Source organism: Ipomoea nil, unplaced genomic scaffold (genome assembly GCF_001879475.1).
Source record: "Ipomoea nil cultivar Tokyo-kokei standard unplaced genomic scaffold, Asagao_1.1 scaffold1596, whole genome shotgun sequence".
Taxonomy (NCBI): Eukaryota; Viridiplantae; Streptophyta; class Magnoliopsida; order Solanales; family Convolvulaceae; genus Ipomoea; species Ipomoea nil.
In genome coordinates this window covers 379,218-395,635 of record NW_017618024.1, presented here as the reverse complement: position 1 = coordinate 395,635, position 16,418 = coordinate 379,218, and the positions used below count along the sequence as shown (strand labels likewise).

Sequence of the window (16,418 nt, the reverse complement as noted above, 5' to 3'; positions counted from 1 at the left end):
TGAGTTTTTCTCTATAAGCTTTTTCGTATATTGTTTGCCATTGTTAAGCTCCAAGTTCACGTGTTTGCCATTGTTAAGCTCCAAGTTCACGTAAATGATGCCCAATACTTGGCACGTAAATATTTTCCCTGATGTCCCTTGACTAATCTTCCTTTGACTTGCAATTGATGCCCAATACTTGGCTTGTGGGTGTTGAGATTCAAACCTGTGACCATTGGTTTAACATTTCAGGCTTTTATCATTCATCTGTACGATCCTTTAGTAACATCTCTAATCTTTTTTGATATACTTCTTTCTTTTCACAGATGCTTGATCTCCAAGGCAATTTCAAGCAAACTTTACTTAACGTCATCTTCTTCTTCGAATAGATGAGTAGATGAGATTCAAAGTATTCATATCATATGCATACATCTTCTTCTTCTATTTTTCTCTTTTAATTCTATATAATAATTTCCTGGTCATGGTCTAAGACTCAAACTAGACTCAAACCAAACAAAATTGGGGGTTCTAAGATTACAATTTCGCATATCAAAAACTATTACAATTTATTCCTAACAAAGGGCATCGTGTTGCTCAGTGCTTCTTTCGCAAAGGGATCTCTAGTCAAAACACACAGAAATTGCTCCTATTACAATAATCAAGCCAACTTGTTAGAAGATACAAAGGTAAGAGGTAGAGGGACAGTAGAACTTGTGTTATATTCTAGTAAAAATTGTTCCTACAAAATGTGCAATTTGTCCCTTCGCTCCGAAGAAACTTAATATCTAGAGCCTTGTTGAATTAAGTTGACAAGGCTAGAATTAAGTTGGTCTTTGAGTCTGACTAGTCCTAATTCTTTAAAAAAAAACCCGAGTTTAGAATGACCACGAAACGTCTTAAAAGGACCACGGGTGGTTATTTTTTAAAACATGGAGGACCATTGGAGGTCATTTAAAACTCGGATGACCACATCTGGTAAATTGCTAATACTCGAAGGAACATTGGAGGTATTAACTCATATGATTACAATAGATATTATTATAATGGGGGGGGGGGGGGGGGGTGTGTGTGTGTGTGTGTGTGTGTGTGTGTGTGTGTGTGTATAGATGATGTGTATTCAAATTAGAACAAGTATATTATAGAGGACTGTGAGGACATATGTAGTGTGTGCCATTAGCCTGTATGTTGTGTGCATGACCGAATGTAGTCGTGTGCCACAGTTTGTATGTTGCGTGCATAGGATTGTTAATTAATAGAGCCTGAGTTCAAAACCTGATATTTACATGTATACTAGTGTGCCATTGTATATTAAATTGTGCGCCCAATATTTGTCCGCACAGTCCTCTATATATTGTTCTCCTCATGTGAACTCAATCATATATATATGTGTGTGTGTGTGTGTGTGTGTGTGTCGATATATATATATATATATATATATATATATATATATGAAAGTAATTAAATATTTATAAAAGATCGATATTCCTTAAAATATAGGAATATGTCAATTTTAACTTTTTTTTTCTTTTTGGATAAGGTGTCATCGTTTTGTTCACCGTCATTGTATAGCATTTATATAACGGTCGTGCATTAAATATATATTTTTTCTATCTTAATAAGAAAATTTAAGAATAACGATTCCTTTTATAAGGAAAATAATTCATTTTTAAGAATCATATTCTTGAGAATAAAAGTATTAGTAAACAATAGAGTAAGTTTATTTTTTTAAAAAATAATTATTTCATTTTGAGCATATTCTGTGAACTAAATGTTAAGAATATATGTGGTTGATGTTTTCTGTTTATACTTATTCAAATTGTATTCCTTTAGAATAGGTATATTAGAGTAGTTGTTACAACTTCTTGGCTACTTGTTTTCCTGTATATACTATTTATACATGTTAGCTTCTACATCAATATACTACAGTTCATTTCCTTACATGGTATCCAGAGCCAGAACCTCCTACGAAGGTTTTTTTTTTTTTTTTTCTTTCACCCTTTATCAAATGGCTGTCACCACTGATATCATTCACCTTACTACCACATCTAATTTTCCCATTACACTTACCTCCACAAATTTCCCAGCCTGGAGGCGCCAAGTTCACTCTACACTCATTGGCTTCAACCTCCATGGCTATGTTCCTCATGTGTTTCCTTATAGGGATTTGCAGCAGGCATCTGTGACACCACTCTCTGATTCGCAAGGCTTAGAGATGAGCAATATTTTGTTCAGGTCGTCTTCTGTGTCCACCCAGCCCGGATTTGTTCCTACAGCCACTTTGACTCCTTCTCCGACTTCTGTTTCTTCCTCGGCTGGGTCTCTCTCTGACGTAGCCGACTACCCGCAGCCTGCACCGGTGGGTGTTCCAACATAGTCAGGCGGAAATAGTTTGAACATCCCTATTGGTTCACCTTCGGCTGTGTCCAGTTCGTCACCCCCTGGTTGTTCGTCACCCGCTGTTCCAGAACATAGCCATAATACCAACCAGTCTGAGTCCTTGCCCGTCACCACCTCCGAAGGTTCCCAAACGCAAAATAATTTGCATCGGTCTACCCAAGAGCGTCGTCCCAATCCCAGGTATTTTGACTATGTCATTAACCACGTCAGCTCACATCCCTTGCCTCCTACTTTAGAACCCTCTACCGTTGCCCAGGCTCTTAAGGACGCAAGGTGGAGGAAAGCAACGGATGAGGAGTACGACGCTCTTCTTCGCAATAAAACATGGTGTCTTGTTCCCCGTGGTGCCGGGGTTCCCATCAGCTGTAAATGGATTTACCGTGTCAAACGTAAACCAGATGGCTCTGTGGATCGGCACAAGGCACGGCTTGTCTCTAAAGGGTTCTTACAGACTGCTGGTCGAGATTACTTTGAGCTCGGTCATGAAACCGGTCACTATACGTCTAGTTTTGAGTATTTCCATGAGTAACCATTGGGGTCTGTGTCAACTGGACATCAATAATGTGTTCCTTCATGGCACACTGCATGAGGAAGTGTACATGGAGCAGCCCCCGGTATTTGTCGATTAACTAAAGCTCTCTATGGGCTTAAACAAGCGCCAAGAGCGTGGTACCAGGAGCTCTCAACGTTTTTGTTGAGTTGTGGGTTCATTAAGTCCCAAGCGGATGCCTCGTTATTTGTTTATTCCGCTCGTGATGTACTTGTTTATTTTTTAGTGTACGTTGATGATATATTATTGACAGGGAATGATACTGCATGGCTTGATCGTTTTGTGGGAACCTTATCATGATGGTTTGCTCTCAAAGACCTTGGCACCTTACATCATTTCCTAGGTGTTGAGGTGATTCTTACCATGGATGGTGTGTTTTTGTCGCAGAGCCAGTATATCACTGATATACTAACACAATTCAAGATGGATGATGCAAAGGACGTTTCAACACCACTGGTTGCTTCGGAGAAGTTATTATCGTGACAATCGCCTAATACCACGACTGATGCTACTCAGTATCGTCGCTTACTAGGCCTGCTGCAGTAGTTGGTCATCACATGCCTTGATCTGGCGTTTGTAGTCAATAGGCTCTCGCAGTTCATGCACTCGCCTACAGATCATCACTGACAGGCTGCAAAACGGCTTATTCTCTATCTCAAAGGTACAGTTTGCCATGGCATATTCCTCCAGGTAAGTCAACCTTATCGCTACGAGTGTTCACTGACTCTGATTGGGGAGGTTGCACCACTGATGGCCGTTCTACCACCGCATATTTGGTGTATCTGGGCGGCAATCTTGTTTCCTGGAAGTCCACAAGACAGAAATCCGTCTCGCGTTCATCGACAGAAGCTGAGTACCGGGCGTTGGCGAATGCTGCAGTCGAGGTTCTTTGGGTTAAGAACTTGTTACAGGAACTCCGATTGAGTCTGGTTAAGCTTCCGGTCATATTTTGTGACAACCTAAGCGCTACGTATGTCTATAAAAATTCGGTTTTCCACTCCCGTATAAAGCATCTAGCTTTGGACTACTTTTTTGTTCGCGATTTGTTTCAACTGGTGTGCTGGTTGTACAACATATTCCCTCCTCTGCGCAGCTGGCTGATATTCTTACCAAGCCACTTGGTCGTCGCTTGTTTCTTTAGTTTTGGTCTAAGATTGGAGTCTCCGACGGATCCTCAATCTTGCGGGGGCGTGTTAAGAATATATGTGGTTGATGTTTTCTGTTTATACTTATTCAAATTGTATTCCTTTGGAATAGATATATTAGAGTAGTTGTTACAACTTCTTGATTACTTGTTCTCCTGTATATACTATTTATACTTGTTAGCTTCTACATCAATATACTACAGTTTATTTCCTTACACTAAACATATAGTAAAATATTTTATGTCCTGTTTTACTTTTACCTAACAAATAATTTGAATTATACAAAAGCTACTCTAAATCACAAATAAAATTCTTGCTATATGCATACATTAATTTTTATAGATTATGTAATTAATTTAACTTATGACATACTATACTTTGCCACCTGTATTACGATTTATGAAGAAGAAAGAATGACTCGTAAATGCAATTCATGATTACATTCTAATAACACCAAAAAAGGGAAAAAGTCGCTTAAATAGTTCCATTCTAAAATAACCGCAATAATTTGGATTAATTACACTTTGCCCTTGCTAATCTATTGTATAATTATAATAAAAGATAATTTTGTAAACCATTCTGATTGGTAGAAAAAATTTAAAATTATTTAAATTTTTAATTTTAATTTTAATAAATTAGTAATTCTGTCCCACAATTTTTTAAACTTAAATTTATTTTTCTATTTTTCTTTTTATAAAAATAAAATTAATATACAAATTCTAATTGTGATTTTTTGTTTTAGATAACACTCATATTGAATTTTATTTCAATTTTTTAATTAGCCTACATTTACATTAAATCATAACTGAATGTCATTAAGTTACTATTATATGTTAATTAAATCACCACTACAGATTCATCATCGTAGACTTATTAAGTCATTACAAGATCTATAACATTTTGCTCTCTCTAATTAACAAAGTATATTCTCAATAATTCTCCTAATTAATTTTGTATATTTTATTCAAACAGTGAAGGTTATTCAAATTTGTCAGCATAAATAATTCACAACTATTATCACAAACGTATTTGATGGATACCCATGCATGGTAAGGTACCCAGCCAGGTGTGTCCCTAAGCGGTCAGAAGATTGCAGTGTGGCTACTTAAAAGGTTGGGAGGGTTTCAGTAGACCGGGTGTTGCGCTCAGAGGCAGTGAATGATGATTTGGCAAAGATTTTTTTCAGTTTGGCGCGAGAGTTTCCTTTTTTAATATTAGGAAGTTTAACCCAATATAGAAACTTTCTTAAGTTCAATTTTGTTAATTTCTTCTTCCTTTCCTTTTTCAAGGACCAAATATCTTGTATATCCCCTTGGTTTTACATTGTAAAGGGTTTCGATTTTAATACAAGCACTATTACTCTGTCAAATTTCTCTCACTTTTCACTTAGTACTTTTACAATAGTGTTTGCCCGCCATCCGGTTACTCTAAGCCGTAAAACTAACAGTATTTTAAAAAACAATTACAGGGCGTTTGGTTGGAGGGATTTTAAATTCCCTTCCCACTTAATTCCCACATAATTCCAAAGGCTATTAAATTCCGTAGTTTGGTTGGAGGGAATTGCAATTCCATGGAATTGCAATTCCCCCATTTTCATGGAATTAAAATCCCATGACCCCCCCCCCCCCCCCCCCCCCCCCTCCCGGTATTTTAATTCTTGGGAAAAAAATATAGTGATGAGTCAAAATTACCCATTCCTTTTTTAACTTAAAATTAATGTCTAACAACAATAATGGATATTTTTGACTTTATACTACTTAATTCCCTTTCAATTCCCATGTATACCAAACATTGGAATTGAAATTCCCAGTAATTCTATTCTTGTCAACCAAATACTAGAATTTAAATTCCCACTTTATTTCCAGTAATTCAACTCCCATGGAATTACAATCCCTTTCTCACATAATTCTCCCCCTCCAACCAAACGCCCTGTTAGTGGAATAGGCTATACAAAATTACAGTTACAATTATCTTTTTACTACAAAATTATTTACGCATGTATGATCAAGAAGAAAAATATATTTTTTATTAGTTAGACTGCTTGCACCCAATAGTTGTTAACAAATTCTAGAGATAAATTACATCTCAGATTGTTATTAATAGAACTACATCTTTTATCTTGTAAATATAGTACTCTCTGTATCCATTTTGTTTGGGACATATATTATTTAATGGTGGAATAAAAAAATTGCTAATTTTTTTTTTATAACTTTCAAATGCAATATATTACGTTTAGTAGAATTTTCAATTTAACTTTTATCTTATAAATACATAAATTGTATTCACTACTACTAAATTAAGTAAAATAAAAAAATTGATACAATTTATACTAAATTAAATAGTATAAAAATTGTATTCACTAGTCACTACTACTAACTTTCAAATTTTTTATACTATTTATAATTTAAATTTTTATACTATTTAAAAAAATTAAATAGCATAAAAAATTAAATTTTAAATAACTTAAATCAATTTTTTTTTTCAAATAACTTAAATCAAATTTGATTATTTCTACAACTACTTTATGACCGAGAGAGCATAAGAATAAATGATAGGTTCTATGCATCTCGGCATATTATATTGTGCATTCTAAGGTTTACTTTGTAAGATGAATTTTGATATAGGGTCATTTTTAGTACAATGTAAGTTTACTTAAAAATTGTATTATATTTTGATACGAATTTGTTTTTAGTGTATTACAAATCAAAATGAATGTATAATATATTAAAAATGAAATTGTAATATACTAAAAATAACTTGTATTAAATGTCTATCTTGTTACGTGAATATTGTTCAATTCAACAATATTAATGCATTTCCAGCGCATTATAATTTTACATTTTGTCTCTTATAATTTATGCAAAATTAGAAAAAATGTTTATTTCATGCTCATTAATTATTTACTTTATAGGGCTCCAAATTCCTTTTTAGGCTCTGTTTGACGGAACTTATTTAGGAGCTTATAGCTTATTTTAAGTTACTAATAAGCAATAAGCTCCGTTTGGTAATGTTCTCAAAATATGCTCCTAGCTTAAAATAAGAGCTTATTTTAGAACGTGTTTCAAAATAAGTTCCTAGCTTCCTATTTATTTATTTATTTTTTTTTATCTTTATCCTTATTATTTTAAAGAAATAACATAATTTATCATTCCCAATTAAAATCCTTTTCTCTTCTCCTTTATTCGCAACTTTCACCGCAAATATTATTATTATTATTATTATTATTATTATTATTATTATTATTATTATTATTATTATTATTATTATTATTATTATTATTATTATGAGTTTTGCAACAATATTGCTACTTCGTCATGATTATGGTAATAGTTTTATTTCAAAATGTTAATTTTTTTGGGGAGAAGTGTCAAATAGGTCCATGTACTATTGGCAAGTGCTCAATTCCCACCATGAATTAAATTAAAGGCTAATTAACCACACTTACCTACTAAATTTGTTCAATTATCTTTTTTTGCAGGTAATTGACTTTTTTTTTTTGCAGGTTACGAATTTAATTATTAAAAAAATAATTTCAAAATAATTTAAAAATTATTTATAAAAAAAAAAAAAAGAATACAGCCATCGGCTGTTCTCGCCGGACAGCCGGTGGCTGCCATTTCAAAGACAGCCATGGCTGTCCGGCGAGGACAGCCGGACAGCCACGGTTGTCTAATATGAGGTCCAGATCTGGACCTCAAACGGCCTGGAACGAGGGCGGTGGCCCCGTTCCAGGGCATGGACGGCCATGGCCGTCCCCAGACAGCCATGGCCGTCTAAAAAAATTATATTCTTTTTTTTTTTTTTAATTTAATTTAATTTTATTTATTTATTTTAATAATTAAATAGGTAACCTGTAAAAAAAGTCAATTGAATAAATTTAACTCGTAGATGGACCTATTTAACACTTAATTTAGATTGTGATAGAAATTGAGCACTTCGTAGTAGTAGATGAGCCTATTTGACACTTGTGCCATTTTTTTTTAAAGATAAAATATTAAATTTTAATATTTAATTTAAAGAAACTAATTTAAATTTTATGAAGATGTCGTTTTTAATTTTTTTACATTTATCATTTTATCAAAAAGTTAATTTTACCAAACACTTTCAATCCTAACAGCTAGCTTAACCGCTCTTTAATTTTCATCTCGGGGCTTATAGCTTTTCAGCTTCAGCTCATTTTCAGCTTTTAGCTCCTAGCTTATAACTTTTCAGCTAGGTTTACCAAACAGAGCCTTAATCCAATACTTTGATGATCAATTTTAATTAAACAGAACATAATAATTTTTAAATTTTTTAATTTAAAAAATCAGATTAAAATATTGGTCTACTAAAGGAAATAAAATAAAACTCAATGAATATAATTTATAATTAGTTAATTCCATTAAAACTCAATGAATATAATTTCTAATTAGTTAATTCCATTTTTAGTTGATAATTCACTTTTAAATGATTCCCCGTCAACAAAATCGTTTAACTGATTTTTAACAATTTTGTTGAAGAAAGACTAAATAGGCAAATTATTGTGTGGGCCATGGACCATAATAAAACGTAAACTTTTAATATATTAAAAGTACATTATCCGTGTACTGAATGTAAATTATATAAAATAATGTACTTTCAATACTTAAATAATGTACTTTCTTTGAATATATATTTTTTTGGGAATATAATGTACATTTTTAATATACTAAAAATATATTATTTGTGTACTGTACATTTTGGAAATTTGATAGTATGATTCACACAATAATGATTGGACTAAATAATACTAGAACCAAAGGGAATGTCCTAAAAAAAGAAAACTTAACAACGGACTGCCACTTATAAATCTATAGAAAAAAAATGAAATTAATTCATTTGTAATAATACTTAGAAATCAAATCAAAATCAAAATCAAAATTTAAACACAATATACTTTGGAACTAGGAAGAAGGTTGGAAGCAAAAAGAAATGGAGTGACGTTCACGGCAAAGTCTGTATGTGTAAATTTGGCATTTCAACTGACATCATTCTAATACCGTTTCTTATTTTTCCCTTTGTTCTTATTGTTGTTTTTAAAAATAAAAATAAAAATTTCAGAGAAGATTCCGGTCTGAAATTGGTCAACCACACGTCTGCCCAGCTATAACACTTGGAAGAACAACTCTGAGTTAAACATAAAACCAACCGAAAAACCATGCATGTCTAGTTACTATGTTGTCAGTTCAATTCAACTACTCCAGCTGTTTCTTCAATAATTCCTTCCTTTTCTTTCACAAGAATCACCAAAAACCGTAAACAAAAAGGTTTTCAATTTATACAGGTAAGTGCCCATAGTTTTCTACTTCTTTCTGGATTTTTTTTCAGTATATGAACACAATTTTGAGTCTAAATATTGCTTTTCTAAATTAAATTATGTTCTGTTCAGGAATCATGTTTAAATTTTTTGAATTCTCATTATATTTTGTTGTGGTTTTGGGTAATTATGAAATTTTGCTTTTTCTTGTCAGGTGATAATATAACTTGGAGTGATGAAATTTAAGTCTGAAACAAGGAGGCTCTTGTGGGTACTTGGAGTGTTGTTTGGATTGGCTATAGTGGTTCAGTATTTTGAGCTTCCATGTGGGACTGTTACAGTGTCCTTTTCTGTTCATAGTTTGGGGTGGTGGAATTCAATTAGTAATCATGTGGGGGGTAATGTTAGTTTGGGTTCTGAGAGTGAAATCAAGAATGGTAGGGGTGATGGGTTCAATTTTAGTGTGCAGACCACGAGCTTGGCGCCCGAAAGGGCTACAAGATTCCAGGGTGGAAATGGTGTCGAAGCCCCTCCTCAGGCTAACTTGTCTGTAGAGCGAATGCCAATGATTTCACCGTCCCCGTCTTTGTCCCCCTCGGGTGGGCAATGGCACCCTAATGCGACTTTGATAGCCTCTGCAGTTTCGCCTAGTCCCGAGGAAGCTAAAGTGGTCAAGAATGCGACTACTATTGTAGTTAAGCCTCAGAGTCTGCCAAGTGAGCTGAGATTATTATCGTGTGAGAATCCTCTGGTAAAGAAAACCGCCTTGGTGAATAAATCAATGGCAGCGGTGCCAATTTCGGAGATGAAGAATATGCTACCTCCCAATCATTCTTCATACCTTCTCATTGTATGTCCGGTTTTTCCTAATCCAAATCTAGATTATTATGGGAAGAAATGTATTGTTTTTTTAACGTTTTCTGTTTTTAATGATGTTGAATATTTATGCAGAAACCACTCTGGCCTTCGGTTGTTGATCAAGAATTGCTAAATGCTAAATCACAAATCGAGAACGCAGCCATTGTTCAGGATGATGGTGCCGACCTGCACGCCCCTGTTTACTGGAATGTTTCCAGCTTTAAAAGGTAGCTTATTAGGGTGCATACTTAAGTAGCGTTTCAAAATAAGCTAGTAGCTACCAGCTTTTAAGCTTTCAGCTCTTCATAAGGGTTATTGTCAAACAGTAGCGTTTCAAAATAAGCTAATAGCTACTAGCTTTTAAGCTTTCAGCTCTTTATAAGGGTTATTGCCAAACAGTAGCGTTTCAAAATAAGCTAATAGTAGTTTCTGCTGCAATTTACCAATTTCCTACTAGTATATTGGGTTATTGGACTGCTGAATTCCATTGTGAACACTAATCGGTTTCACATTTGAAACTCTAGACATCAAACACAAAGAATCAAAATTTAAGTTGATTATATTGTTAATGGTACCATGTTTGTTTGGACTATGAGTTTTAGCTTTATATGAACTTATCCTAATCTATCAAAAACAGGAGCTACGAGTTGATGGAGCAGACACTTAAGGTTTACGTCTACACCGAGGGAGAAAGACCAGTATTTCACCAATCCGATCTGACGGGTATATATGCTTCAGAAGGCTGGTTCATGAGGCAGCTAATAAACGACACGGGTTTCGTGACAAACGACCCCGGAGAAGCACACCTATTTTACTTACCTTTTAGTTCTCATAATGTTGAAAAAAACCTGTACGTTCGAGGCTCTCACAGCTTTACGAACATAATAGAGTATATGAAAAACTATGTCGAATTGATCAAAGGAAGGTACCCTTTCTGGAACAGAACCTGTGGAGCTGACCATTTTCTTGTTGCCTGCCATGACTGGGTGTGTTTTTGTGAAATTTGTTTTGGTTTGTTTAATGTTGAGTTAAGGTTTTATGGTACTGAAATAAATGTTTGGGCTAACTTTGTTAGGCTGCAGAGGAAACTAGGTACCATATGGCTAACTGCATAAGATCTCTCTGTGTTTCTGATCTTCGAGAAGGCGTGCAATTGGGAAAGGATGTTTCTCTCCCAGAAACATATGTTTATTCGTCGAGGAATCCCCAGCAAAGTATTGGAGGATACCCACCTTCCAAGCGCCCTTATCTCGCTTTCTTTGCAGGTCAAATGCACGGTTATGTTCGCCCGACTCTCTTACAACATTGGGAGAACAAAGATCCCGACATGAAGATATTCGGGACTATGGACAAGAAAGACTACCTAGTACACATGAAGAGCAGCAAATACTGCATCTGTGCCCGAGGTTACGAAGTCAACAGCCCTAGAGTCGTGGAGGCTATCTCGTACGAGTGTGTTCCCGTGATCATTTCAGACAACTTTGTCCCTCCATTTTTCGAGACTTTGAACTGGGAATCCTTTGCTGTTTTCGTCCTCGAGAAGGACATCCTGAACCTCAAGAACATACTTATGTCCATCCCAGAAAATACGTACCGGGAGATGCAAACGAGGGTTAAGCGTGTGCAAAGGCATTTCCTTTGGCACCCCAGTCCTCAGAGGTACGACATTTTCCATATGATACTTCATTCCATTTGGTACACTAGAGTTTTTCGTACGGTACAGTAATTATAAAAATGTATGTCCTTTTGTGTTAAAGTTCTTAGCATATGGTATAGAAAGCACCTGATGGAATATCACAGGTTAGCTGTTAATTGTTATTAACTTAATTAAGGATATGATTATCAGTAAAAGTTTGTGTGTTTTAATTCCATTATTCCCCCAGCCTCTTTTTTCTTTTTGTGTCGGGAGTTATTGTTTCAAGTTCCAACATCATCTTGTGCATATATTTGGTGCTAGTCAGGACTAGCATAGAAGTTTTTGACTCACCCACTCCTTGAATTGAATTAACACTAAATAAGTCTGTAGGGGTTTAGCTCAATGATTCAGTAAGCAATATTTTAAAGAAGAGACCAATGTTTGAATTTCAGCGATGATAAAGTAGGGATTATGTCCAAAGTGAATAGATCCTTTGTACGCATCAGCATTTGGCCATTTCTGTTGAGCCATTGAGTCACCATGATTCACATTCTCCCAAATGCTCTATCGTTCAATTGTTATACGGTGGACCATGCTCCAAAAACCCTTTGTTTCTTTAATGAAATAGAAACGGTGGTTGTTATGCTTAACTAATCTCATATTTATGATGTGTTCTAGATTAAATGAAATTATAGTATATCTAAAATAAAACTGAATAACATGTCTCACATATTGAGTGTATATATTAAATGAATCTGTAGTTGAATTATATTGATACTTTAGTTATTTTGTAATAAAACTACATTATATCTAAAATGAAACTAAATAACAGGTCTTATATATTGAGTGTATATTGTCAAATGAAACTGTAATTGAATTAAAATGATACTTTAGTTGTTTAAAAAAAAAAAAAAAACTACAATGTATCTAAAATAAAACTAAATAACAAGTCTTATATATTGACTCTATATTTTCAAATGAAACTGTAGTTGAAAATGATACTTTAGTTGTGTTGTAATGAAACAACAGTGTGTATATTGTCAAATGAAATTGTAGTTGAATCAAAATGGTACTTTTGTTGTGCTGCAATGAAATTACAATGTATATAAAATGAAACTGAATAACATATTTCACATATTTGAGTGTATTTTGTCCAATGAAATCGTAGTTGAATTAGAATAATTATACTTTAGTGGTGTTGTAATTAATAAAACTACAGTGTATAAAATGAAATTCAATAACAAGCCTCACATATTAAGTGTATATTAACAAATAAAATTGTACTTGAATCAAAATATAATACTTTAGTTGTGATGTAATAAAACTACAATGTATATTAGATGAAACTAAATACGTCTTATAAACAAGGAACGGGTGCTATTTCTTTTCATTAAATGAAATAGCACTATTTTGGACCATGCTACATGGTAAAATTTGCCTTGTATTTCAGTTCAAAACACAATGTAAATTGGATACAAGATAACTGTTTGAATATTAGAGATTATGGGCTATTTATAAATATTTGATAACAAACATAGTATCTATTAATGAATCATGCGAATTTGCTGTCGCCAATCAATCCCAAGTCTTTTGGGTGTGTAATAGCACTTTCTAACAATACTGTTGGAATAAGTCTCTCTGGAATCAGGACTGGGGCTTCGAGTAAAACTTGGGTCAACCTCTGCTTGTATACAAATTACTTTATGGGCTGATCATATATGGCAGGCTGACCTCTTTATAGGCAAAGCCCAATCACTTTGGGTTTCTAAATTGATCATTATTATGTGGACCATATATAAAAAACACATCTTTAAAAAAAAAATTAATAATACATTATTTATATACATAAAGTACATTATACATTATTTTATATATTATCAAATAATATTTATTCAATATACAAATAATGTATTTTTAGTATATTAAAAATATATGTTATATAATGTATATTCGGTACACAAATAACTCATGTGTATGCAATCATTATTTCATGGATATGATCATGGTCTACACACACAATTGTGTGAATCATAAATAAGAAGTACAAATAGAGGTGGTCAAATCCCGACTCTGGGCCGATTTCGTGACGGGCTTAGATTAGCACTGATTAGGATCGGCCCAGGAAAACTTAGGCCGATCTCGGGCTAGGCTAGTCTTTATGATTAAGGACGAAAGTTCTTCCACTTATAAGATGCACTACCATGAGGTTCAAACCCATAACCTCAAGCATAACAACACAAGTTCCAGACCACCAAGCCACTCAAAAGCTTGTGTGTTAAAGGGCATGAAGCCCCACTTATGCATGGGTGTGCTCTGGAAGCAAAGTAATTGGGGGTGGGGGAGGGGGAGGGGGAGGGGGTGGGGGAGGGGGCATGTGTGTGGACAAGAATGAAGGTTGCCCGATGCCGTCCATTTGTCAACAATTCGGGAGTCTTTCAACAATATAAATAGGGTGTTTTCCCTCCTATTGAAAACCATCCCTTTGCTTACCAAACCCCTTCTAGCTAAGTGGTTAATTTGAGTCTTCTCCCTCTTGTTGGCATATTAGGGTTTGATTCCTAGCGGTAACATTGGTGTTTCTATTTCATTATTAAGGTTCAACTTGTATTATTTATTTATTATTTGGGTTGTCGTTTTGGGTCAGTATCCAGATTTGTGAAATCCTCATAGTTGAGGAACCAAATCGGTAGTTAATTAACTCCTATAAAGAATAAAGTATTACTCCCTCCGTCCCATTTTATGTGTCTGGTTCGGTTAACGAGACTTGACTGAAGTTGTTTTTAATTTAATTTTTCATAATATTAAGTTTAGTATTAATATACAAAATTTATATATTTAGAAACTACACTAAAAGTACTATTACACACAAAAAATCAAATAAATAAGTAAAAATAATAAAGAAAATAAACGAAGAAGAAATAGTTAGTTTGACCAATAGTAAGTAATAAGACAGATATAATGTGACAGAGGAGTATATATAAGGCTTAAATATTGATTACATAACCAAGGACCTTGTGGTTCATTGGTACCAAGTTGCTCATCTATATGGGAGGTGATGGGTTTGAGCCTGGGGTGGAGGCAATTGTAGTGATTAAAAAAAAATATTAATTACATATGCAATTTTACTATGTTATTACTTTATTTTCTACAATTTATCTATTAGAGTTTTATTACCAAGTACTACGTTTATACTATAAAGTATTGTGTACAAGAGTTAAAGTATTGATTATATATATAAATTTGTTATGACCATTTTAATTAAATCGACCCATCTTACGAATTGAGACCTATGAAATATTTCCCACACTGTCGCTGCAGGGCCAAATGCCGGTTCGAACCTTGGTCTTATTAGACTCAATAAGTCAACGTAACGAATAATCGCAACACTAATATCTTTATATCCAATTCAACCGCTATATAAAATTTGATCAACAAAACAAATTTAATTCCCTCATGTCTTGTTCCTGGTTTTAGAGCAATTATTGTGCCATAGTCACATGAAATTTTCGGCCATAGGATGGGCAGCTGGTCAAACTTTTATATCTACTGCTTCTGAAATATGATCACCTTTTCTCTGAAATTCACACCTCAGTTTCATACTGTACATTTCATCTGGCCATCATATCCAAACCTTTCTATATTGTTGCCATGCATAATATGATGACCTTATGCACTGTTTGGATGGGTATGGCAGAAAGTGAGGGGGAAAAGTGAGATATAAAAGTATGCAGGTGGGAAATAAGCAGTGCAATATCCGAAAAGTAAAATAAAAGAAGAAAAAAAGTTGTCTTTAAATGGGGGAAAAGTCAGAAAAAAGTGGTATGAAGGAAAGTGAAAAGGATCTTAGTGCATATATAGTTTGTAATTGTGCAATGAAGTGTTACATTTTTAGGGGACAATATTGAATGAAAAATATAGCTCTTCTCTTGGGTGCCTTTGGGGTCAAGACTCAATGGATGAGATACTAAATTGTAATTTTGTTTTGTTGTTTTAAACATTTTATTGTATAACCGGGATGATAGCTCAGATGGTAAATGAACTCTATTCGTGGAGGAGAATTTCAGAATAACTCGGGTTTGATTTTCACAAGTGGCGATTCCTCCGGGCCAGCTTCTGGCCTTTCGGAGCGAACGAAGATTAATTGGGTGGACCGTTAAACGAACAGAGAAAGACCCGAATCACCTCGTGGTTTATACTTGAAAAAAACTTTTTATTGCATAAAAGAAATAGTAAATGCTTTGAATCCTTTGATTATAAGCTAAGTGGTCAAAACTATAAGTAAAAAAACAAACAAACAATAAATTTTATAAAATTTGAATATAAAAAATAAAACATAAAATTATAATGCACGTAACAAAGTGTTTTTGTTCTTTATTTAAATTTCACTAGTCACTTTGGGCAAATTATGCCCTGGAAACGTGTTCACCATGAATGGTGAACACGGATTCAAACGGTGTCGTTTTTACGAAAAAAAATAAAAATCGTTAATGTGAAGTTAATGGCGCGCATTTGGTCAGATTATGAATTTTCTGTTATGAGATTATGAATGTACTATAAATTCATAATCTCATAACAGAA

General features: G+C 34.0%; 1 protein-coding gene across 2 annotated transcripts; it reads left to right on the top strand.

Moving 5' to 3' along the window:
- Nucleotides 1–9,032: 9,032 nt before the first annotated feature.
- LOC109190902 (probable glycosyltransferase At5g03795) lies at nucleotides 9,033–12,078 on the top strand. 2 transcript variants are annotated; one of them, XM_019341504.1, is made up of 5 exons: nucleotides 9,033–9,373; nucleotides 9,561–10,196; nucleotides 10,298–10,431; nucleotides 10,842–11,190; nucleotides 11,280–12,078. In XM_019341504.1, exons 2-5 carry the CDS (start codon nucleotides 9,582–9,584, stop codon nucleotides 11,928–11,930), a joined length of 1,749 nt encoding a protein of 582 aa, XP_019197049.1. In that variant the 5' UTR covers nucleotides 9,033–9,373; nucleotides 9,561–9,581; the 3' UTR covers nucleotides 11,931–12,078. The 2 variants fall into 2 exon arrangements, with proteins under 2 accessions (XP_019197049.1, XP_019197048.1); XM_019341503.1 differs by having other exon boundaries at nucleotides 9,034–9,373; nucleotides 9,577–10,196.
- Nucleotides 12,079–16,418: the final 4,340 nt, after the last annotated feature.